The 26,836-nt window shown below is 44.6% G+C and overlaps 1 protein-coding gene across 7 annotated transcripts in view; it reads right to left on the bottom strand.

Annotated features, from left to right (window-relative positions):
* The window catches only part of PTPRF (protein tyrosine phosphatase receptor type F), a 182,558-nt gene that overhangs the window by 121,402 nt on the left and 34,320 nt on the right, over nt 1-26,836 (bottom strand). For all 7 annotated transcript variants that reach the window (XR_010794327.1, XM_066624235.1, XM_066624234.1 and 4 more), the window contains exon 2: nt 7,414-7,602. Coding sequence is in view for 6 of the 7 variants with exons in the window: in XM_066624235.1 (XP_066480332.1) it covers nt 7,414-7,567 (154 nt within the window). In the remaining variant the exon portion in view is untranslated. The remainder of the gene's footprint in view (nt 1-7,413; nt 7,603-26,836) is intronic.

Consider the following 26,836-nt stretch of genomic DNA (forward strand, 5'->3'; position numbering starts at 1 on the left):
AAGGGTGGCCGTGCTGAGGCCCCTGTCGAGGCCTGCTTGGAAGAAGCTCAGGAAGTCCTTGACCCTGATCCTTTCTGGGTCAAGATTTCGGACTTGGCATCATTTGGTTAGGACCCTCCAGGTTCTGCTGTAGACCCGGTTGGTCGATCCTCTCCTGTCGGAGAGGAGAGTAGTAAAGGACGGCTGGGAAGTAGCTTGACTTGGTTAGTCTTTTCCGGTCAATCTCCAGGCAGCTAGATGGAGTTTGGCCGTCTGTGGGTGAAGGATTGGGCCCTATGACAGAAGGTCCAGGCACTGGGGGAGGGGAATGGGTGGGGAGATGGCCAGCTCCCGCAAGTCTGGGTACCAGGGTCAGCAGGGCTACGTTTGGGGCTATGAGGAGGACCTCTGCCTGCTCTAGCCTGACCTTTGTGAAGACCCGCTGAAGGAGCTTTGTGGGGAGAAAGGCATATGTTATCCCTCGTGGCCACCATTGGTGGAGTGCGTCCATCCCCTCTGCTTCCGGGCAGCGACCCCGGGAGAAGATCCTCGGCAGCTGGTGTTTGTGGCTGCTGGTGAACAGGTCTATGGTCATTGGACCGAACTGGCGGTTGAAGCGAAGACCTGTGGGTGAAGTCTCCATTCTGAATGGTTGAGGTCCTGGCGACTCAGCCAGTCCGCTACTGTGTTTTGCAGCCCGGCGATGTGCTCGGCTCTGATGGAGGTGAGGTTCTTTTCTGCCCACAGCATCAGCCTGTGTACCTCCCTCTGCAGCGCTGCTGACCTGGTGCCCCCTTGACGGTTTATGTAGGCCCCTGCCACGATGTTGTTGGTGTACACTAGAACGTCCTGACCCCTGAGTCGGGGGAGGGCCAGCAGGGCTAGTCGAATGGTCCTCAGCTCTAGCAGGTTGATGGGAGCCATCCTCTTGCTTGGGGACCAGCGGCCCTGGGCTACCTCCTTGGAGGTGTGGGCCCCTCATCCCTGGAGACTCGTGTCTGTGAACAGGACGGCTCTGTGGTGTATCTGGATGGACGAACCGTGGTCCAACCTGTGTGGCTGCGTCCACCATTGAAGGTCCTTGAGAGTGAGGGGGTCCAGTCTGACATGCTTGCTCCTTTTGGAAACGATGAAGTACTGGAAAGGCAGCAGCAGGTGCTGGAGGGATCGTGCCCTGTACCTGGCCCAGGGAATGATGTCCTGGCAGGAGGTCAGCATGCCCAGGAGACGGGCCAACATCAGTACATCCAGTCTGGGGGAGCGGAGGACAGCGTTGATCAGGTCTGCAGTCTTGGCCCGCCATTCTGGGAACAGGAAAACTTTGAACTGGGAGGTGTCCATGCTTGCTCCCAGGTGCTCTATGGTCTGTGAGAGTGTCAGGTAACTCTTCTCCAAGTTGATGAGGAACCCGTGGTCCTGGACACATTGGGATGGTCTGGTGCAGGTGTAGGGCGCCCTCCTCTGGTGAGGGAGATCTCAGAAGGACGTCGTCCAGGTACGGAAAGGTGGCCATGCCCCTTTTGCGCAAGTGTGCAATCAGCAAGATGAGGATTTTGGTGAAGGTCCTTGGTGCTGAAGATAGGCCGAATGGGAGTGCCCTGTACTGATGGTGCTGGTTCTGGTAGCAGAACCTGAGGTAGCGGCGGTGGGTGGACAATATGGGCAATTGAAGGTATGTCTCCTGGAGGTCCAACGAGGTCATGTAGCTGTGCCTTCTAATGGATATCAGAATGGAGCATAGGGTTTCCATCTTGAATTTCTGTTGACGTATCCATCTGTTGAGCCACTTGAGGTCGAGGATGGCCCTGGTGCCGCTGGATCTCTTGGGCACAGTGAAGAGGTGGGAGTACACCCCGGCCCCCCGCTGCTCCCTAGGAACTGGTTTGATGGCCCCGACCTGTAGGAGGTGTTGGATTGCCTCGAGTGTCTTGCCGTGCTTTAGTGGGCACTTGGGTCTGGGGACCTGTAGGAACCGGTTGGGGGGAGTCACATGGAGTTCCAGCGCATACCCCCAGCAGATGGTGTCCCGCACCCACTGGTCGGTGGTCACCTCGTCCCATCTGTCCGCGAAGTGTTGCAGCCTTCCACCGATGATGTGGGATGAGGATGGTTGGTCGGCATTGAGACTTTGGGCCCTTTGCGCCAAAGCGCTGGGACTGCTGTCCTCTGGGCTTGTGGGCTGGCCATCTTGGGTGCCAGACGGGTCTTTGACTTCTGAAAGGGGCCACCGAGGATGAGGTAATGGGTTGATAGCTCCTTGATGGCTGAAAGAGTCGGCACTGGGACCACTGGGCAGGCCTTGGGTTCCTCTCCCTGGTGGGCAGTACCTTCTTCTTACCCCTGGACTCCACCAGTAGCGGGTCCAGGTCATCCATGAACAACTTGGCTCCCTGGAAGGGGAGGCTGGAGACCCTGACATGTGAGGTTGCATCTATGTCCCAGCTATGCAGCCAGGTGCTGCGGCGCGTAGCAACTCCTGCGGCCATGGCCCTGGCCGAGAACTGTAGGGCATCTGCTGTTGAGTCTGCTACAAAGACGGCAGCTGAGGCCATCTTTCTGATATCCGAGCGAGCCCTGGAGCGTAGCTTGTGGGTCTCACTGAACTGCTGAAGCCAAAGGACCAACACTCTGGAGCAGAGGGAAGCAGAGGCCCGCAGCGCATTGGAGGAGGCCTCAAGTCCCTCTTGGTGGCTAGTTCTACCTTCTTGTCTGTGGGGTTCCTTGGGAGACCATCACTGTCTGTGGGGAGGACAGCTGGGGATCCCAGTGCTGCTACTGGGGCGTCCACTAGGGGTGACTTGAGGCAGGCCATGACCTCTGGGGAGAAGGTTGTAGAACCTGGTGGAAGGCTTGCTGGGGTCCCTGCCCCTATTTGGGTTATTCCACTCCTTATCCACCAGTTGTTGGAAGAAAGGAGGGAAGGGAAACCATTGGGGGGTTTCCTGCTGGTTTGGGAAGACTGCTGGAGACCCCCACTTGGGCCCGGTATTCTCGGGGCACTTAGACTGCAGGTCTAACACCTGAAGTACCCCTGAGATTAACCTGTTAAACTGCTCAGGGTAGAAGAGGCGGGGCTTGTGTGTCTCAACTTTGTCCCCTGATATTTCTCCCTCTTCCGCAGATGAGGCGTGGAAGCTCACTTCGTCCAGATCCTGCTTCTGGAGGTGGGTGTGTTCGGGGGTGGCACTGCGCACGGATGACGTCTGGCACCTCTTGGAGGGGGGAGTGTGGGTTCATCTTCGTCCTCCTCCTCTGGGATGGATGCTGGGAGCCACGTGGGTGGGTGCTCTGCCCCCCCATGGTTGCTGTGCCTCCATGGCAGCGTTGACACTGGCCTGGACATGACCTGGATGGCCCTGGAGAGCTATCCCCAGCCTAAGGCGCTGAGCCCCGTGCGGGGAGTGTGCACATCAGGGGCCTCGTTGGGGGTGGCTATGTGTGAGGGGGGAGTGCCTGCCATTTTGGGGCGAGCTCACCACTTTTCTAAAGTCCGGTCCAGTCTCCACATGGTCCTCTCCGCCGCCGCTCTCCTGCTGCAGCTGGAGGTGGCTCAAGTGGTTGCACAGACCGCGCGAGATTGCCTCTGCCGTCCCTGTCCCACTTGGGGGGGGCTGGTCTTCACGCTCTTTGGGTGCTAATCCAAGATGGCGCCCACCGCCTGCGTGGTGCCTGGGGACAATGGGGAGGGGAGGAGGAAGCACTGTGACCCCGCTGCTGCTGGGAGAAAGCGGCTCCGGAGTCTGGCTGCGGACGGAGCGCTCACGGGCAAGCCTGCCTCGCCCCTGCCAGGTGGGGGGGCGAGCGGCTGGAGACGCGGGAACACCTGCTGGGTGTGCAGCTGCTGGGAGGGGGGGCTGCCCTGGGGTCAGATGAGGGCAGCCCGGGTGCGCCCGTGTTGTGCGGCTGCTCTGGATCAAGTGAGGGCAGCCCTGAAAATGGGCTTGGTTAGCTGCTGCCTCTCGGCAGGGGCATGGAGCATGGGGCATGGGCTTGGTTAGCTGCTGCCTCTTGGCAGGGGCATGGAGCTCCATGGAGAAATTCAAGAGCAGATTTGCTATCTTGCTCTGGTAAAACAAAGGGAACTCTCTGAGAGTTCTCTCTGAGAGCCAGTATTGAAATTCAAAATAGGTTTGGCTGGGAACTCTCTGAAAGCCAGCACTGAAATTCAAAATAGGTTCGATGCTTTGTTCTAAAGCAGGAGCCTCCAGGCTGGAGAGTTAGGTTAAAAAGAATAAAATAAAATACCCTCTTAGCTTCTCCAGTGGGGGGTGGTTCAGCAGAGCTGAACCCAGCTCTGTCCTGCTTTGCGGAAAGGCTAGGCCAGTCTGGGGAGTCCAGGCAGCCCCTCCTGTCAGGATGACCAAAAGACTCTGGCCTGCCTACCTGAGAGGGAGGAGCTACCCGCTTGTAAGGACTAAGAAGGACATGGAGATCCCACTGGAGAACCACGGTGAAAAATCCATGGATAATTAGGTTATACCTGTATTTGAGAATCCGGTGTGGTTGGTTATATGAAATATGCATTTTAAAATAAATTATATATTTTACAAATTCTGCCTGGGAAGGTCCTAGTCTGCAGCAGCTGTGCAGTAGCAACATTATCTACTCTATGCAGACTTTAGAGCCATGTGCAGTCAAATGAATAAAGTTATTTCTTTTTGTTGAGATGAAATACCAGCCTCTGTCAAGGATACCGGGGTGGGGGTGGGGGGGAGATGCGGCAGCAAAAAGGAACTCCTTTCTGAATTCTAACTTACTGATTTTTTTTTTTAATAGACATACATTAATAAGACAGACTGACTTCAGATCTGGTGCTTGCCATACCGCTGCCAAGGCAAATAATGGATTCTATGTAAAAGATGTTAAAATAAGCCTTGGAGACATTGCTTGAATGTGATCTGATTTTTGTTTTAATAGCTGTCTATTTTATCAGTAATTGGAGACATTGAAGATATTTGTTACAGCTCAGTTCTGAAATGCACATTATATAATACAATAAGTTTAAAAATATATAGTTTAGTACCATTTAATAGTGCAAGTGTGGGGGTGTCAATGGTATAAAGCAGTTTCTCAACCTGGAGGTCGCGACCCCCAGGACAGAAGGAAATAACGTATTCCCCCTTAAGGTGATAGCAGGATGGCAGCAACAGCACTTCTGGGTTTGTGTCGCCACCGCCTAAGTAAAAAAAGAGGGTTTTTGGACTTACCCATCCGTGGCTGAAGACACTGCAATACTCGGGTTTTCACTGCTGCTGAACACGGGTAAGTCCTCATTGGGGTGAACTCAGAAGTGCTGTCACTGCCCTCACTTCCGAGTAGCCATCCCCTTTGCTGGGGCCCGCAAGCACTTAGTGGCGCCCTTACCTTTGTGTAGAGATTGGGGACCACTGGTATAAAGGCTTTTTCTGCCCCCCCCCCCATTATTTCTGTGAATGCTGTTGGATTCTGTACTGTAGTCCTAAACACACTTGTTTTGAAATAAGCGGTAATTTAATTAATTAATTAAATTTCCAAGTATAGGAAAGGCTAAGTTAGGACTGTGATGCATGTGCTAATTCTGCTTTGTGATTTCTTCCCCTTTCCTACAGTTCTTAAACCTAAACATGCTATTTAGAAGTCTGCAAATCTCATTTACTATCACACAGCCTAATCAATTCTCTCTAGGCCTGCAGATGAGCTACCAATTGATTTTTAAACACCCCCTTGGAAATTCAAGTGTCTTCTACAACAAGGGAGCTCTATGATAGAGTTTGAATCCCAAGTGAAATTCAATTGAGACAGTGTTTGCATTGAGGAAAAAAACCGTGATGGCTGTGAAGAACACATTTTGTTTTTAAACGCAGACTTTTCCCCCAAGCTTGCTCAGCAGCAGCCAAGTGCACATGATGTGAATGTTGTTGAGAGCTTGGCATGTGCCTAAGGGTTGCCCTGCTCATCTTCAATCCTAGATTCGGATGCTGATTTAGTAAGTATGAAGAGCAAGTATCCATGGATGCACTTCTCCAGTGCTGCCTGCATAGTGCCTTTCAAGTTAAATTAACAAGGGTGATATTTTCTTTCAGCGCAAACATCTTGAGATTAAACTAAAGGTCATTGTGAAATTACGTAAACTGTAAATGTATCAATGTAATTAGTGCTCACTGCTTTATATGGGGAGAGCCTGGTTCAAGACTGAGGTCTAACAGGTGTTAGCAAGGGGCTAATTATAAACTCATTTATGCAAAGTGTGATGAGTACCAATCTAAGAGTCAGACCACTATTTCTAGTGGTTGCACTGCCTGCAGATGGTATTGAGTATTTCTCAGATACCACAGTTACAGTCTCTCTCACCCTTAGCAGGCCCAGCAATATTTGAGGGAAGGCATTTCAGAGGGACATAATGGGACCCTTGAAACGTCTCTTTTTGATAAAAACAGAAGCCAGACTGAAATATTCGAATTCTTGACAACTCATACAGCATGTTTTAATATGCCAAGTCAGTGATTTCCAAATGGTGCTGTGACCCACCCTGTCCTCCCTGGTGGGTTGCAATGTGCTGCTCCTTCTTGCAAGGCCTTGGAGGCCTCTCCTAAGTCGTGCTGGACTGGCAACCCAACTCTATTGACCTCCGCAGGCCTCAGAATGGCTGCAGAAGTGACTGGAAGTGACTTCTGATTGCTTCTGTGGGCCATTCTGAGGCTTATGCAGGCCAACAGAATAGGTTGCCAACCCAGCGTGACTTGGGAGAGGTTTCTGGGGTCTCCCAATGCTTCTGAAATTGCTCCAATTTGGAGGCATCCAGAGGCAAGGGCAGGCGGGCGGGCCCAGGTCACAACCTGCTTGGCATGGGTTTGCAACCCACTGCAGGGTCATGGCCCACACTATGGGAAACCCTGTGCTAAGTGCTTTACAATAATGATTTTACTCAGCCTTGGAGCAACCTAGAAGCTAACTCATTTGTCCATGGCTGACACTGGATTTCATTTTAGAACTCTTGATTTCAAATTAACAGTTTTATCGAATAAATCACAGTGCTAGGGTGGACAGTGCATGAAGGCTTGTGTTCCTTCAACTTGTTGTTCTATGTGGTACAAAAAGTGATAGGTGCTTCCCTTTTCCTAAAAGCAGAACTACATCATAGAGCTGGAGTGACTCACACTATATAGTTCTGATCTCTGGTATACCACTGAGACAAGGATAACTACCACCTCTTTGCTGACAGAGCAAAAGAAAGCATGTTCCAAAGACCCTGCTTCTCCTGTCAACATGCAGAGATATCCTATCAACTGAAACCTGTTTTCCCACTCGCATCACAAACTGCTGGTCTTCATGTCAGGAAGAGAATGCCCTTGTGAAGCGTGGGTTGAGTGAGAAACCAGATACAAACTACTGCATTTGACTCCTATAAAGAAATATTATTGAATTCTCAAAAACAAAAAGCCCTTGCTGTTTTACCTGAACGGAGCTGCTTGATTCTCCCATTGCTAGTGGCTGTGTCCACAGGAAGGAAGTCTTTGAACCAGGAGATTTCAGGATCAGGGTTGCCACTGGCAGCACAGAGCATTGTGGCGGTGCGGGCCTTCTCTACTACCTTCAGCTGTGGGCCCATGTCTATAGTTGGAAAGCCAGATGGGAGTTGGTTCTCTGCAAGAAAATGCAAGGCAAATAATATTAACACACAGCTAGAGGACAAAATTCCAACAGTTGAAAAAGTACTTCTCATATTTCAAAATTAGTCTTGAATGTGTTTGCATTGTTTCTAGAGCCTTCCATGTGTTTGTAGAATATGAAGTTAGCAGACTCAGTAGAACCTTCCTATATTTTCATCTACATTTTGCCTATCCTTACTGTCTTTAGAGTTGATAATTATTGCTTGGTCTACAGACAGCAAAAGCTGCTGCTTAAATTTAACTTCAATTAAAATGAATAATCTTTGGAAAGCATGGATTTTCACTGCCATGGAAGCAGTAAAACTACTATAAGGTGCTTGCTTTCATACAGAGCAGTGGTGCCCAAACTGTGGGTCAGGACCCACTGGTAGGCTGCAATCTGATTTTTGGTAGGTCCCATAGCAGCTGAGCAGAGCCTTCAATGAAAACACAGATGATGGAAGGATCAGATAACTAATTGCCTCAAGTCTTGAGGCTTTTCAAAAATCAGAAATGTCCAGCAATTCTGGGCCTGCAGTTTGCAAGCGTGTGTAAATTATATAGAAATATATGTTGGAGCATCATTTTTGTGGTTATTATTATGTGTAAATAAGTAAAATTATTATTTCTTTCTAGATTATTTTTAAGACTTGTAAACACAGGTGGATTCTGATAGAGTGTCATTTTTAAAAAGTGGGTCCCGATGCCAAAAAGTTTGGGAACCATTAATACAGAGAGATTACTAGACATATTTATAACCAAGCATCAAGGCCAAATACCCCCAAAGAACTTACCTCCAAATTTGCATGTGTTTACATCCCATGGAACAACCCTGATTTCCCCTATCTTCACAATGTATTAGACCAGTGGTTCCTAAAGTGGTGGGTTGCAACCCACCACAGGAACAGGAAGTGGGCCACTCTCCTTAATGGAGTGTCTCAATGGCACTGCATCAGTTCTGGTGCTGCGGGGACCCAGGGGCTTGCCCCCCTTACCTGGAGGGTCGCACTGGCTTTGGGGAGGACCTGGAATGCCCATAGCCCCCTCTGGTTTTCAAGTGAAAACTGGAAGTGTGCTTTGATTGCTGATCAGATTGATTTCAAGCATCAAGGAGGCCTACAGAGAGGGCCCAGGCCCCGCCCCACCAACACTTAGTATGTTCCCAAAGTCCAAACAGGACTTAGGGACCACTGCATTAGACAGACTTATTAACAAACACTCTGATCCCAATTGTCTATCTTGCTCCTCCCCTCCAATATTCAAGCAGACAGTGAGCTTTTTCTTTCTATTTTTTAAACTGTAGTAAGAACATTTATTCATTTAAACTTTTTTGCTTCATAAAAAAATTAACGAAAGCTGCAAAACTGATGATTTGTGGAAGTACAGAGAAAAAGCAGGTTTGCATTGTTGCAAACCCAGCCTATCAGTGCTGTGTGCCACTGACTCCTGACAAAACCTGTTTCCCCAGAGTTGACCAGGGACAGGGAATTGTACATCTGTATACAATGGTGAGTACACCTTCACAGCACTTGAACCACTCAAACAATGTATGTATGAATGCAGCCGTAGGCAATACACACAATCAACAGTGGTGAAAATGAAGCTCGGTTTTGGCAACTATTTTCAAAATTGAAGAATGCAGTACACATTTTCCCATGTTTTTCTATTCTTCCAACAGCAGATACAATAATTAAAAGAGAAGAACAAATCAATAAAAAACAAATGAATATAAAATTAACAAGCCAAAGTAATTGCACCAATCTATGCCAGGGTGCATATGAGGAAGCTGCCAAAAACTCTACCAAGCAGTTAAAAGATACCGGAAGTATGTAAACAGAGCAATGTACACCCTGCCACAGCTTACTACTGCATTAAAGACCTAAGTAACACTATGATGAACAGTGTTCTTTGCTTTAAAAAAAAATGCTACAGTAGACAGAGGAAGAGGCAATTCACTCTGAAAGTCACAGTACTCTTGCAGGTAAGTGTGGCTGAGCCCATTAAGAGGCCTCCATAGTAAAATCCAGAATGCTCCTGAACAACTATTCAGCAAACTACCGCCAAGCTGACCTTGTTTCCTTGCATCTGAAGCAAGACATGCTGTTCTCTGCTAATTGTAATCAGGACAGTTAAATATATAGTAAAAGAGCCAGAACATCATTTAAATTATAGAACCTCAATTACTCTCACCATATCTTGGTTGATGCTTCAGCAAAATCTGAGACTTAGGGCACAATCCTAACCAGGTCTACTCAGAAGTAAGTCCTATTTTGCTCAATGGGGCTTACTCTCAGGAAAGTGTGGTTAGGATTGCAGCCAGTCAGTCCAGCAGACATTCCAGCCTGGATATTTGTGCTATAGAACGCATACCTTTTCCTCTGACCGAGACAAAACCCCGTTTCACTGACTAAAGTTAGGCATTCCAATCTTTCTTATGCCCACCATGTGGTTAGAGTAATTAAATCTGCAGATAGTCCACATATTTTCAAGTTAGGTGTTCACAGATAGGATGGCCATCCATCTTCTTTTATAAGGAATAATTTTTCATTCTCTGCATCTCACATTCTCTACAGGATATGACTTTGTTTCTAGAAGTGTTGTCAAATGACTCAAATTATACATTTCCATTGTGGATCTGGAAAATGTGTCATCCAGACTCTTATAAAAAAAAGTTTCTATTCCTCAAAATGGGGAGAAATCAGAAAAATGTGCTTGGTACAGTAGAAAAAATAACGCTTCCCACATTTCCTCTGTTATGGCCAACAAGAAGAGCCACTAGTGTGGCTGACAAGCAATAACAGTGAAACGTTTCTGCACCTTATACAGTGGTGCCCCAGTATCTGTGGAGGTTCCAGAATGGGTACCTGAAACTGTGGATACAGGGAACCCCTTCCCCGTGTCCCTCTGCACACCCATTTACCCAGTTTAAAGCCTAACTGGGTGAAGAAGCACTTCGCAAGCTGCCTCCGGCAGCCAGCACATTTGGGAAAAACTGAGGAGAGGTCAACAGGAAGCACTAACTTTGCTACCTTTTGACCTGCTTTGAGTTTTTTGCAAGTGTTCTGGATACAGGAACCATTGCAAGAACTAGAACCTCCTTTGAGTTTTGGCAAAAACAGCTTCCTTTTCAGAGTTCCCGGCTAGAGTGCTACCTTTTGGAAAAACCATATGGCCAAAGGGAGGCTGGGGAGAAGATAGAATGTTACTGCCACCACTATCAGTACTACCAGAGGAATGGCTGCTGCCACTGTTGCCAGAGCAGGCAAGGAGCCAGGTACTCCTGCAATCAAAAAAGGAGGGGAAGAAAATATGAAAATAAGAAGTGGGGAAGCAGGGCCACAGAATGCTTTGCATACTGAAGGAAACGGGGGAGGGGGCATTGTGTGAAATGCTGGTCACCATTATTTGAGTCTTCCACCTGATTTGGAAACTTCCTCATTCCAGGCAGAAGAATCACACGACCAATGGTACTACACTTCATGATGGCAAAGCCGTTTCTAGCTTCTTCCACTTAATGTGCATAAACCAGCTCTTAGGAAGCATGGAGAGGGAACATGATTATTCATAGAAGGCACATGTCTTCTGGCTGAGGATAAAAGTCTGTTGAGGATCAGAATCAATAGCAACAACTTAGTTATTTCAACTATAGGGGAAAAGGAGTACTTCTAAGCATACACAGAATGTTCAGTATCAAGTCCTGAATAACCTTAGCTTCCCTCAACCATCTGGGATTGGGGACAGTGCTTACAGGTCAGAATGTAAGACTTCCAGATGCGTCTGAACCCTAGAATCGATCCATCACTGAAGCACATGAGAAAGAGTGTTACAGAGTCATTTGTTAGGATGATATCTTGATTTATTATTTAAATCTCTTTCCATTGTCTTCCTCCACAGGCCATCATTCCCTTATGTTACTTACAATTATTTCTATTTGAACTTTTGTGTTTGCATTCGAAGTTGTGACACAAGGTCACAGATGTGTCAGCATGCTTCATTCATACTAACCTACCATTTCCGACTTTCATATTCATAATTTAAAAACCTTTTCAGCTTTCCAGGCTTCCAGGATTGATCCTCTATTTTGCTAATCTTTGAATGGTCACTGTACCTATAGGACAAAGCTAGACTATTCAAACACTGACACTAAACATCCTGCAAAACATCTTACACTGAGAATCCTGCAAAAACCCAGAGAAAGCCTCCTCCTTTCCATGTTAGGATTCTCCAGTATGAGGCAACACAAAGCGTTCGAATCTGGTTTCTGTGCTCAGAGGCGAGGCAGTTATGGTGCATTTCTACAGTATTCTAAAGAGACACACACAAAAATGACTAGAGCTTAATAAGAGTCCAAGCCATTTTGTGTCTCCCAGTCGGATTTTGCCAGAAACCTCCTCTTCACCAGCAAGTATAAAAGGCTTTTTTGTGCAAAAGGTACCTCTGAAAACTAGTTCTTTTTTATTTGCTCTCCATTGATTTTCAAAGACAAAAGGTACACAGAGCTTAACTGGAAAGACACCAGAGCGAGCATTCAATAACAAAAACAGCAGCACTAACACAATGGCAACACACACTCCTTTACAGTTCAAAATTAAACAAAAGCAGGGATATACAAGACTATCACGAGACACAGCTTAGCTTGCAAAGGCAGAGACAAAGAGTACCAAACAAAAGCACTCTCTTCAAACTAGCCAAGTGTGCCTGAATTACAGCTGCACCTTGCTGCCTGCAATATAAAATAGGCGGTTAATCCAGGGAGGCCAAACCCTCAAAGTGATCAAACGTAATCCCTAAACCTTCAGCAGTCTTTCCAAGCTGGCTTAATTCACGCAATTAATGTCCAGTGAATCTGCTAGCAAAGTCTCAGTAAATGTAGAATAAGTTTCTATTACTATCTGGTATGAAAAACTATGACAAGTTGGTAACTGTTGGATACTGCTCCTCACATATTATGAGTATCCACAGAAAATCTACGCAAAGTCTTAAATATCTTATGTTTGAAAGACAAATGAAAGTACACAAAATTAATAAATGATTCAAAGTCGACAAGCAGACTCTCAGCTTTGTGCACTTTAGACTACCCAAAAAAGAAAGAGTAAATTACAACAAGGCTATACAGACTGTCCTGCATTAGCTTCAGGGCTTCTGTTTCCCAAACCCACAGGTCAGACCCACATGGACCCTACAGAGGCAACTAGAGCTTCCTTATCCACGGGGGTCCTGAAACAGGATAATGTAGGACACTCTCCGTTGCCCCACTCTCTCCCGCATACAGAATGCATTCCTCCCCCATCTCATAATCGAAGGGACTTTTCCATCCCTGTCCTCATTCACCCCCACTTTCCAAAGGTTGTAATCCTTTGCTTTGCATTCACTCCTCCCCCCTTGTTTTGATCATGCCTTCTCTACACTAAAATTTGACCACCCTCCTTCCAAACATGTTTTCCTTCTTTCCAGAAACCACTTCCCTCTTCCCTTTCTAATTATAAAGTTCCTCAAGGTAACTTTATGAGAAGGATCTATTCAAGGTTGCTTTCAAGCTTGTTGGCATTAATTTATTTAATTACCATGTAATAATTTAAATTACTAATTATTAATTAAATTAACATTAAAGTATTAATTAAATCAATTTAATTACATTTATTAATTGCAACGTAATTTAAAAACCGATGACCTCGACAATTTTAGCACCTAGTTAGTGTGCCATGAGCTAAAAAAGGTTGAAAATAGCTGGCATAACTCATTTCATATTAGCAGGAATGGAGGCAGATCAGGATTAACATTTGGAGCATATAAACTATCAGGGAGCAAAATAATTAAATTAAGAACAAAGAACCAAGGAAAAAATTAAGCAACTGCCTAGCTAAAATTCTGACTCTTAAAAATGAAAATGAGGAACCTTCTCATTAAACTTCTCAGGGAAAGATTTTTCTGCTGGTGTTTTCCACAGAAGTGAGGGGAAAAAAACTATCCCAGTGGGAAGACAGTGGTCCATTCATCAGTTGTGTGATCAGCGCAACCATGTGTGAGGATTTACCTAGTTTGTCAAGGCTTTCTAGAAGGTTCTATGCAGCAGACACTTCAAGTTCACTCTCAAATACAGGACTTGACAAAGACAAAAAGATTGATTGGGATTCCTGTCCAATTACAGTGGACATCAACTTTACAATGAATTCACTTTATGATCAAATCACTTTACAATTGATACTTCATAGGAAAACAAGGTTCTATGTTATTCACTTTACAACGGATTCATGATTGCCACTAACAGGATCTCGTGCATGATAGATAAGCCAATCAGTGATGTGACTGGTAGCAACTTAGACAGCAGCAGTGTTTTTAACATCATGGCTATTTATACGGAGGGAATGATATAGTCAATGCAAACACTGACACAAACTTTCTCGGTAGTGTCTCAAGGAAAGCAGTGTGCTTATCATTGTGACTGTGTGTATTGAAGGAAGGATACAGCCTTGCAATCTGTGTTTTATTACTATTGTGTAAACCAGTGGTTCTCAAACTGGTGGGTTGCGACCCACCAGCTCGTGTAAAGCTCCTCCAGTTCCTTGAAGGGGCAGGGGAGGGGGGGAGGGCCGTGACATGATCGCTAATGGGGGTAGAAGGGGGGTGCTTGTTATGTGAAAATCCCTTTTTCCTTTCAAGTTGTGATTTTATGTCTGGTTATGTATTATGGACTAAAATATCATGCAGGCAAAACCTCAACACATTTAAACTTCTCACAATCAGGTCAAGCCACAAGATCATGGCTGCACAACCTCCACTTAAATCCGTTGTTTAAATGTCTTTATTGTTTAACTCAATCACTTTAAATGTCTTCTATTGTTGTATTGTTTAACTAAATCACTGCTTATTGTGTAAGTTTCCCTAGCCAGGGAAGCCAGCCATTTGACCCATTTGAATTCTGCTGATAACAGACATCATGTCTCCCAAATTCCCCACAGGGCGACAGAAAGCAAGCTACCCCCTCCCCCAGGAGGCCAGTCATGGCTGATACCCGGTCATCCTGTTTTTCTTGCATGCTCCACGTGTCCCACTGTGTGTAGTGAGCATTCGCATCTAGGACAGCTCTAGGCCACATCCGGGTCATTCAGGTCAGCAGAAACCCTTTTAAGAGAAGGCTGGCACATGCTAGCTCTCTCTCTGGCTGCCCTCCCAAGGCAGAGGTCCTCCATAGGACTCTCCACCACCACCCCCAACTGTTTCTCAGGACAGGTAACTATATCTTGCGTCTGGAATCTTTTCCCTTCTCCCCCCCCCTTTCCTCCCCTTCTCTCCCCATCTTAGTTAGCAACTGGGTTATGCAGACCAGGGACCCCTAAAATCCTTCCCTAAAATCTTTCCCTTTTTTCTAATCTTCTCGGATGCACCAAATACTGCTCACATGCAACTACCAGAAGCTAGGTACACTAGACACAAGTACTAGAAACATATACTTATCAATTTTCCATGTGCATTATGTATACCTGTGTGTTTTTGCAATAAAAATATAATCCTATTGAATTATATTTCTTTCTCCCAGTCTTTCTCCCTATTGAATTATATTTCTTTCTCCCAGTCTCTTTTCAAGCTAAAAAGGAATTTCTTTGCACTATGCTGTCTTGTTATCTAGCCTGCGATCCTGAAGTTTCCAAAAGGGTAATATAATAATTCCCCTTAAAACATAACAGCCCTTTTTGGTAACATGCTTTTACTTAAAGGTGGCTGTAGTACATTGCAGGAGGTGCAGGGAGCCCTGTGCTGCCATCCACAGGGCTCCCCAAGGCTTAGAACATTAAAAAAAATGTGAATGCAAAGCGCTTCCTTGCTGCGATCACAACAAGAAAGTGCTTTGTGCTTGCGTTTGTTCAATGTTCTAAGCCTTGGGGAACCCTGCGGACAGCTGTGTGGGGTTTCCTGCATCCCCTGCAATGTTCTACAGCCACATATAAGTAAAAGTACCCCCTTCCACTCCCATTAGCAACATGATCCTGGGGATTGTGTCGCAGCCCTCACCCCTCCCCTGCAAAGACTTACCCTGTTAGTAAAACTCCTGGGAAGTTTGAGAACCATTGGTATAAACAGTCAACCACTGAAACAACTTAGTTCTGTAACAGAAAGATAAACTTCCAAGATCTAGGAACGAATTTTCAAAAACAATGCATTATTGGGTTCATATTACAATATTTTCACAATAAAAAGGTGTCCGGAATGGATTACCATCTTAAAGTAGGGGTCCACTGTATTTCTAAAGCACCTGCAAGGGTCTTAAAGACTTCAGAAGTCTAAACATGGAAAGTCATTTGATAAGGGCTATAGTAACAGAGTTCAGCAAGGAAAGCACATGAAGCTTGGAAACAGAAGGATAGTAGGGCAGAATAGGTAGCCATTCAAAACACAGTGTCCCCATCACTCCACTCCATGTCAGGAAGAGCCACACTATGTTCTGCTCATTATCCAGTTCTCAAAGGTGCTTTCCTCAGACTCTGCCTGCGCATTTCCCTGTATGTAAATTTTGTGCTAGGTACCATCTTGATTGTATAGTTGCCAGTGAATTCATACATACACAGAATATATATACTATCACTTTCACAAAACAGTTACTATGCAAATCTGAATTATGTCAATGTGCCTAATCTAAAGAGAGAACATAGTCACGGACAAACTGGGTACCAAACTAATGTCCTGACAGAAGCCAAAACAAGAAGCTACAAGGAGAGTATAGAAACTATCATGAAGTTACGAAGTGCTCATTACATACCAGGCACATCTCCAAAGCAAATTATTTGCTTTGTTGATGGTAAAATGAAGAGTGTCCCGATGAATCCAACTCCTCTCAAAACTAGGGGGACAAACAGCAAACTTGGCTTGTCCCGAACACTGTAAAATTTACAGTGATCCCAGACTGGCAGACAAAAAGAGGATTACCTAAAAAACTTCAACCCAGCCCCAAATCCAGAATCACTAAGCACACACCAATGCCACTAACAATAAAATCAGCTTCAGCTGGTGCTGCCTGTCTGAGGACATGGCTATAAATGGAAAAATGCAGTTCAACACCTGTGTGCTGTACTTTTGCCATACCTGGCTAAAGCATTTTGGGAGCTAATAGTATTGGTAGTGACAGCATTGGTCAAAGTTGCCTTTGAGAGACAAAAACGTCCCTTCAGTATTGATAAATGCTATGATGTGACCACTGCTAGAAATAAGTCACTTGATCCCAGTTATTCTAATTTTTTTTTGGGGGGGGGGACGAGGACGACAAATTAATCAATCAAGAATTAGCTATTCAGTTTTCTAGATCACCTCAGTCCAGTTTTAGGTTTGAATTCAGAAGAAAAACTAATTTAAATGCCCTGGTGAGCAAACTGTATCTAGAGATAAATAGCAGGAGTGTATTGGTTCTTCTGGACTTACTGATATCAAATCCTTCATTACTGTCATCAAATTCTTCTTGGCCTTCAGAGGAATTAATTTAGTGTTTCCATCCCTGACAAATGGGCCTTCTACAAATACTTGATGAGCATTTTTATTAGGAGCTGCAACTAAAGTAAAATTCTGCTACTCGTCTCCTGATGAGAACAGACTACAAACAGAATATTCTCTTTCTATTGCATTTGTGGCCAATTAGCTTCCGGGTTCAGTTCAAGATGCAGAAACCAGCATGCCTTAGAGAGCATTTTTCCCAACATGCGCTTCCCCATTCCTTGATCAGCTAGGGAAGCTTGCTCTGGGTCACAACTATTTGCAAAGATCTATCAGTGCTCAGAACATGGCTTTCTGAGTACAGTGCCAAAACTATGAAATAGCCTTCTCTAGGAATGCCTGGCAGGTGTAAGCTTTCTGATTCTAGGCCACATGCTTTCAAAACGTTTCATTACGAAGCATTTAGTTTTAATTAAGATGGCATATCATCAACTGTTGCTTTTAAATCTCTTTAAATGTTTATACATATACAGTTTTTGTTTATTTACCAGTTTTATTTTTTACCATTTGTATAACATGTTGAGCATTTTAATGGGAAATCAGTTATGATGTTTTATAACAACTTATGTAGCAGAAAGATTTGTTAATGGGAGGTACCACTACTAAGATTCCAGTATGCAGCATAGTCCAGTGCCTCTGATTCCTAAACAAACATCCATCCCTCACTGCTTTGGCACAGGTGATATGGCGCTGTTGCTCAATTAAGGCCAGACAACCAAGAGCCGTACAGCAATTGAAGGGCCAGAGTAATGGCCGAGCTGATAAGGCAAGAGGTGCATGGTTGTTCCGACATGATGAGACCTAAGAGATTTATATGAATATCCCTGAAGAAAACTGTTTCTCTTTAAAAAAAAAGTATGTTGCCAGAAAATGCAATAAAGTGAATAGAAATTCCAGTGCATCTGTGGGTGATGCCTCACTGTTCAGGCAGTAAGAAAAGAGGAACAGTTCCAACCTAAGTCGAGCATATCTCAATAGCATCCAGGCATCAAAGGGCAGGTCCATAAAGGGAGGACTTCAAAAGTGACTTGGCATTAATCATGAGGAAGACAAATAATTCTTGTTACTCATAGCAACAGAAACACAAATACTTAGCAGCTTCTAATGACAGCCCTGCCAAAAGCCTGTGATGTGGCACTCCAAAGGGACGCATTGAAAGTACATTTTCAAAATGCTCCTTTCTGAGTGAAATAAGCAGCTTTTAAGACAACCCTCTCTAGGGAATTTAACCACATGAAACACTAGACAAGAGTGGAACGTAAACAAATATTTGGTACCTTAAAGATATGAGGAGTAAAACTGTTCGCAAAAGAAAGCATCTGAGTCAGCCCAAACTTCTGAAGGCTACTTACATATCTCTCTCTCTGTCATACACACACACCACCCTAACAAAAATACAGGGAGGATTGGTCTTTTAACAGGAGATGCACTCTTACTCTTTAGTGTCCCTGACCCGTTTGCTGGGTATGAATTATATGAAGTGTCCTTGCATCATCAAGGCCTTGGTTTTCTGTTCTGGCATCTAATTCTGGCCCAGCTGCAGACACCAATATATTTGGAAAGCTGAATCGTACGCCAAACACCTAACATGAAAGTCAATGTTCCTAAATGGAAAAGTGGGAAACCCAAGGGAGCATATAAAGAACACATGAAGGACAAGGTACCAGATGGTAAACTTATCCAAACTCCAACTTCAGACGGCCCACTTTGTCTTTCAAGCTCTACCAAATTAACCATTTTTAAAATTAATTAGAATATCAATAATGCCTGTCCTATGTTTTTGGTTTTGTTCCACTAACTACTTGTTTCCTGTTACCATTAGTTGGCTGCTTAAATATTGGTTCTCTTCCACAGATATAATGCTCAAAACTTATTTTCTAAGCAACTTCCATTTGTTTCTTGGATCCCTCCCTCCATAATTTCCCTCTCAAACTAGGAATCTATAAATACAGATAGCACAGAATTGTTATGATAGTGATGAAGATTTTCATGATTCTGGAAACCTTACTTAAAAATAAAACAAAAACTAGCCTGAAGAGTCATTAAGTAAATCCTAATAACATGAATAGCATGCTAGCCTAGTATTTTTCAAATGCAATCATTTTAACAGTATATAGCCACAAGGTCCCTCATCTAGCCACAGGCAGACACACTGATTAAAGCATATTCTGCAGAGTATGGGGGAACCAACAGCTTAAGACAGGAGGGCCTCTATTATTCAAGATGTAGCCACAAAGTTTACTACAGAGAAGTACACAGAAAGGCAGAAACAGATATGGCATGACAATTCAGAAGATGAATCTGTTTCTGGGAATCAGTAACTTACGCTGCTAGGTGCAGAGGACACTCAATGGTGAACAAGGTGTTACATGACCAATATTTTACAGAGTGTGCAAGAAATATGGTATGTACTTGGTGATGTGCACCTGCTGCGAAACCATGAGACATACTAGTAACGTGGCTATTTGTTGGACTGTTGGCAAGAGGACAAGCCAGGAAGCCCACAATTTTGATAGAACCAAGCAATCAACTGCCTCTCCATAACTGATCTAACTGAGCCACAAATGCTCCAAATTCAAACAGAGACTTGTTTGTGTCTTAAAATCAAATTGAGTTTTCACTGTTTCAAAATTCAAATGGAGCCTACTGACACCAAATCCTGCCGCAATAGCAGATTTTATAACTTGTGACTGTAGCCACCACCTAAGAGTGCCTAACTTGGGGGGGGGGGTGGTAGCAAAACTAGCCACCACACCCTCAACTGAATGTGGGGGGAAAGAATCAGAACCCAGTAGCAGTCCCCAACAAGCAAAAGAGGATTCTTCAATTAGTTCATTCCACCTAGGATACCAATAAGACAGGGTAAGAATCTATAAAACCCTGAGCACTAGAACCTTGTATATTCCCTAACCTGACTTGTGGTCTGTGGATCATTAACACACTGGTGCTGTGTCAAGTCACCTCCATTTTTGATGCCAGCCAAGGACCACCATGCCAGATGACTCCCAGGATCAATAACACCCTACTTCCCTTCCAGTCTCTCTCTCTCTCTCTCTCTCAGAGTGCAAAGGAAGATAGTGAACCAGCATGGGCTGATCAGCTAACGTTTGTGACCACCTTTCAATCCAACCTTTCCCCTTTGGGGAAGCAACATGGCTCCTTTGCGCTGCTTTTCCCTGTGATTAAGGTTACTGCCAAAGTGCATGCAAGGGCTTGCTTGCTACACGGCCCATTTTCTATCTTTGAAACCCCACTTTAATTCAGGAAGATTTGTTTGACTTGGCTCTGTCCCTACAATGCAACACTTTCAAGCCTCAAGGAAATGGATCAAGTAACCTTGGTCCTTGCTGCAGCCTTGCCAAATCTCCCATCTTTTCTCATCTCTATCTTGCATTAGTCACCTTGACTGCACACACTTAGTAAGTGGCTTTTTTCACCTCAGGGATTACCAGAAGAAAAGAAAAGGTAACAGGCTTACCCTCCCTAGTTTTTACCTCATGGCAGGTTCTTGCAGGGCAATAGCTCAAACAGAACCTCTCCTTCCCCCTTTCTTTGGGACTGCCTTGGCTCTATTTGCAAATGGAAATTAGGGAAGGGCTTTGGCTTTGCATGCTTAAGATCCAAGGTTCAATCCCCGACATTTCCATGTAAAAAAAACGGGATAACAGGACTTGGGAGGTCACCTCTGTTTGGGGACCCAAGGAAAGCCACTGCTAGTTAAAAGGAGACTGCTCTGGAGTGGATGGATCATATTATCTAACTCTGTACCAGGTAGCTTCTTTTTAGAAGGATCCACACATCAGAGATAAAGGAAATACTTTGCAAAGATTTATTTATTTATTTATTTAGCGTATGGAAGCGGGGGAAATGGCCGCCTAGCAGGTTATCTTTGTCGGCCGCTCCTAGTTGTTTCTATATTTTTTTCTTCTTTATATAGGACTTCTGGGTTACTTTTTGTCCGGGAGGTCTTATAATTTGTTCCTGAACTAAAAGGCATTGGCAGCGCTTGTTTTGTTTGCAACAACGCGGGGATTTCAGTGGATTGTTATTTCAGATTCTGAAATGCGGAGGCCATGGGGAAAAGGAGGAGGCAGAGAATCCATTCAGAACATGGTAACTCCTCCAGCAAGTCCTCAAAACAGAGACGTCTGGAACAACTTTCCTGGATGCAATATGTGAGTATCTCTTCTAATAAGTTTGCTGTCCTTGATGTCCAAGACACTGCTGTGGAGTCAGAAGGTGGAGACCAGCAGCCCCCCCTCCTCCCAGCTGGGAGATATTTATGACTCACAGTCACCACATCTCCCCTCTCTACATGACAAACTCTCTCCACAGGAAGAGAGTGCTTATAGGAATCAGTTTTTAACTTTTTTAGGAGATTACTCCATAATAATGGGGAATACAATTGTATACATCTGCCGGCAGTTCAATTCTATTTTATCAAAGCTGGACTTGCTTCATAAGGACATCCAGAGCCCCCCTGTCTCACCCTCCCATCCTGCACGGCATTTGGACACTCACTTCAGACATCCAAGAAACCCATTTCTGTCTGAAGAGGGGGTGAGGTCAGAAGCCCATGTGAATTCGGCCCACTGCTTGCTGAGAAATCAACTGATGTTAGTGATCTGGTATACACCCCTTAATTGGGGAAAATGGACAAATAAACCATGAGCACTGGACTCTTTATCTAGGCTACTCTCTCTTGATATACATAACATTAATTTAATTGAAATGATCTGGCTCCCTCGGTGGCACCAAATGCCAAGTTGTTTCCGCATTTTGCTAAAATTAAACTCACAGAACTCCTCGCTTACTTCATGAAAGGAAGTACATTCTTGAAAAATTCAATATTTCCCAAAACTGGGTGTTTGGTGAAACGCATATTAATCCGCTATTCCAGAGAAACCATCTGAAGTCTCCATTATCAGTTGCTTCTGCAGTTCCAAGGCCAGCCAATTTTGGCCAGCCGCCCAGCCCTCAGTCAGGTGATAAGTGTAATCAGCATGCTGAAAACACAGTTGATCCTTGGTTCTCATTATGGATGTTGGATGTTATGTCAACAGTCTCTGATACGAAAGCAGCCACTGACAGCTTTGCCAGTCTACTACTGAAGCTAAAAGCCTCACTTTCAGTGCAACAAGGCAAAGCACCTAAGGATGCATACAACTTACCTACTGTCCAACACTCTGAAGCTGGAAAAGGAAAACCTAAAAGGAAGAGTACAGCATCCAGCAGCAGCTCCCAGGTTCCATCACTGGTTCCCAAGCATCCACCCAAGGTACCAGTAAAGCTGCCGTCACAGAAGAAAACCTTCAGACCCCAAGGTGACCTGCACGGTCCCCTGAACGGATGGATTTCAACTGGAACTGCTGTATCCTTGGAGCCAATTGAATTAGTAGACCAAAATGGCCCTCTTTACAAAGTATGTGAACCTTCGGACACTAGCAGTGCACACACAGAAGTAGACTGCCCAATGGAGACAATGCCTGCCACTCCTAGGTGCCCTGTGAGGATAACAAACTCAATCACAGAGGTACAGGATGAGCTGCCTGCCTTAGACACAGTGTGTGCCAGGAACCATCTTCTGAGGAATTCTGTGTGCAGCTCAGAGGAGATCTTAGGTACTGTTGATATCACTCAGTGTTTGCCTAATGTTTCTTTACAAACTGCAATGCCTCCTCAGAATACTGGCTCTCGCAGCAATGATACAAGCTCCCAGTCCATGGACCTACTGCTCCAGCTGGATATCAATGAGGACACGCTAACCAGGGAGGCTCTGGAGGTGTACAGAGTTCTCCCTTGACAAAACCAACTACAGATGGTCAAAAAAATTGAGATTGTCTGGCAGGAATTAACGGACATTATGCTGACCCAATGTTCTCCTGCATCTTCGAAGAGCTCATCTCTACAAGACCCTCAAACATCATCCCTAGAATTAGACCCCCTTTGAAAGTTGCCCACCCAGGCTGGGATCCATCAAGAGCCTTCAGGTGGAGGAAGTTTGCCTTCTGCTCCTTCTCATGAATGCCTCCAAGATCACTCTCTGTAAATGGTCCCCTAAACAACAGGGAAAAGTCCCTGGCCAGTCTGAATAGTGGCATGAGTGATGATTTATGGACAGTTGATGTTCATCATGATTGCTCATCACAAGAACTTCTAAGGAGGTAACAAAGTGCAACTGAGCGTCTGGATAAAGTTATAATAACAACAACAACAACAACAGGAATTTATATACCGCCTTTCTTGGTCTTTATTCAAGGGGGTTTACATAGGCAGGCTTTATTAAATCCCTTATTAAATAGGGATTTTTACAATTTCAAAGAAGGTTATTTCTTTCAAGAACGACTACATTCAAGGTGTTTCATTCCGATCTGGCTTCACATTCTGGCCTCCATCCTCCCACGCTCAGAGCAGATGGAATTGCTCGGCTTCAGCTTGTCAGCTGCTCCAAGGTCGCACAGTGCCGGTGGCCTCAAACTGGCGACCTTGTGGATGTTATCTTCAGGCAGACGGAGGCTCTACCCTCTAGACCAGACCTCCTGCCCAAGTTAAAGCAAAGTCTCTTAACGACACTGATGATGATGTGAGAGACACCAGCCCCCAAAGAGATTCATTAAAAATGAAGCAACAAAACATAGCAAGCTACCCGGAGAATGACCAAGTGGATACCAGGATCAATTTGGAGCTTCAGGAGGAAACGCATCACGTTGTCACCTATTCGACACAGATATCTGCTCAATGTCCCAGTACTGAGGATCTTACAGTAATTCCTTCCCTTCCCAATCTGGACTTCACTGTGCCTCAGGGAATGATTCCTACTTAGTGTGTATCCTCTGATACCTTGGAAATTGAGGTCCTGACACTAAATGATAAATGACTAAATAATCTACCTCTGGCCCATGCCCCCTCTTCTCATGCTCTGAAAATACTATCATGGAATATAGCTGGTTGGGGCAGAAAAAAGCATGACAAGGAACTTTTAGATTATCTTAAGACTTTTGACATTATAGCATTGCAGGAAACTTGAGCGAAGGATTCAATACACATTCCTGGTTACAATACTTATTCCTATCCAGCCATGCAAGTTAGTACTAGGGGATGCCCTTCAGCAGGCCTAGCTATGTTTGTCACAAAATGTCTCAATTCAAGTCATTTGGAGATAAGGCAGGGCTGCTGCATAGTGCAAGCCATAATGACAATTGTGTTTGAGATGAAATTAATTTGTGTTAATGTCTATGTTCCCCCTTCCTTTAATTCCACCCAACGATCTTTATACTGGGGCAATCTTTTGTCTTATGTAGAAACTCTAGAAAGCTTGCATCCCTCAGCTCAGGTTCTGATTATGGGTGATATGAACTCCAGGGTGGGCAACTCAAGGCAGGTTTTCTATAAGGCATTAGAAGTATATGAGGATTCAGCTCTTCCCCTGATCTGCTTGCTTAATAGACATTCTAAAGACTGCCACCTTAATGCTGCTGGTATTGACTTTGCTAAATTTAGCATCAGCCTTGATAAGGTATGGCTAAATGGTCTAAAAGACTTTCCATATTTGGGGGAGTTTACCTATGCCTCTGCCCTGGGTGCTAGTGTGGTGGACTTTATTCTGGTCCCTTTAGGACTGAGACCCTATGTGACAGATTTCTACATAGGTGATAATACCATGAGTGACCACCTGCCTCTTATGACTTTGGACCTATATGTTCCCACATTAGAGACTTTACCTAGGCCAGAGGATAGTGTGGAACATAGCTATAAAATACCGTGGGATAGTAGTACCGCTGTGAAATTCCAACAATTAATTATGCGAAGTCAATGTACTAAATACCATTCAGATATTTTAAGAGGATACTACAGTTATAATTAGATCTTATGAATCCCTCGTGAGCTGGCTTCGTCAGGAATTAGGATGCAAGATGGGGCTGATGGGCACACGGAGAATGGGAACTAAAATGGAGGGGTTTGACTATGAATGGAAGGATGTGAAGCAGCTAATTAGAGAAACATACAGCAATTTTACAAATTCCAACAATCCCATGCACCTGCTTAAGCACTCTGAATTTAAAAAACAGCTAGGTAAAATAACACTGGATAAGAAACAGAGGTATTACCAAGAGCAATGGGGGAAGCTATTACAAGCAATAAAAATAGCAGAGTTTTTTGGTCTATTGTAACAGGCTCACTAAGACCTGAAGGAGGTGTTTCAGCCCAAATCCCCCTCTCTCTTTGAGTACAACACTTTGAAAAAATGTTCTTGGATATTAACCTCTCTCAGGAAGGATGTGTAGATTTCTCTGAATCTGAGCTTCCCGTATGGGCCCGTGGAACCAGAAGAGGTTAGTTAATTAATTGGACATCTTATAAGTAAGAAGGCCCCTGGAATTGATGCAATACCCCCTGAATTGCTGAAAAACGATCCTGATTGGTGGGTACGACTACTAGCTCCTCTTGAACGGGACAAATCCCACAAGATTGGTTGACCGCAATCACTGTCTCAATCTTTAAGAAAGGTGATCCTGACTCCCCGGCCAATTTTAGGCCTATCAGTTTATTGTCAACTGTCGGCAAAACCTATGCAAGATATCTATATAATAAGCTCAGGGCCTGGGTTAGCTCCCACGGCATTCTCGGACCGGAGCAAGCAGGTTTCAGGCAAGGTAAATTGACCATTGACAATTGCCTGATTCTCTCGCATCTTATTGACAAGCAAGATAAGGCATCCAAGGCAAGGCTGTATGTAGCCTTTATTGATTTAAAAGGGGCATTTGATTCAATAGATAGAGGATTGCTTTGGAACAAGCTTACCTTACTAGGGATAGATAAAAGACTTTTGCTTTTAATCAGATCTTTGTACACCAACATATCCTGTAAGGTGTGGTGTCCACAATCTGGGACTCTGTCCCAGACAATAACTACCAATAAAGGGGTCAAACAGGGTTGTATTCTGGCAGCTCTACTTTTCAACCTGTTTATGAATGACCTTGCTCCAGCCTTGGAGAATCTTAACAGCCATTGTCCTAAACTGGGCAACCTTCGGGTGCCATTGCTTTTATATGCAGATGACATGGCTCTAATATCTTGCACCTGCGTTGGCCTTTTGAGGTTGCTTAACAAATGTGCTGAATATCTAGCAACCAACAAGTTGGAGATTAATTATACCAAGTTCAAAGTCATGATCTTTGCAAAGAGTTGGAAGCCTTACAGCTGGATCTGTAAGGGTAATAAGATTGAGCAAGTCCGCCAGCTTAAATACTTGGGTATTACATTTCATTATAGGCACTCATGGGCTTCCCATCGCAGCTCAGTGCTAAACTTGGCTAAGCTTTCATTGTCAGCAATTGCACGATTTTATCATACCCAGGCAACAGATATGTTCTGGCAGCCCTGGAGGTTTTCAAAACCAAGACTGTTACTCAAGTTTTATATGGTGTTCCGGTCTGGTTCAAGGCACTAAATTAGCTACGGAGCGTATTCAATCTATTTTCCTTGGGAAAATTCTAGGCATGCCGAGATGAGTCCCTTACTCCGTTTTATGCCTTGAGACAGGTTTTATCAGATTGAACATAATGGCATGGCTAAGATTTGCAAAGTTTTGGCTTAGTATCCTTTTCAATGTGGTTAATGATAGTCTGATGTTCCATTTGGTATCAGACTCGGTCCTGCCTTGTGGGATCACCATTTTACATACCAACTTAAAATCAATTGGTCTCGATATTGTCTGGGTATGATGCGTCAAACAGCAGCATACAGAG

The sequence above is a fragment of the Tiliqua scincoides genome, chromosome 4 (genome assembly GCF_035046505.1).
Source record: "Tiliqua scincoides isolate rTilSci1 chromosome 4, rTilSci1.hap2, whole genome shotgun sequence".
Taxonomy (NCBI): Eukaryota; Metazoa; Chordata; class Lepidosauria; order Squamata; family Scincidae; genus Tiliqua; species Tiliqua scincoides.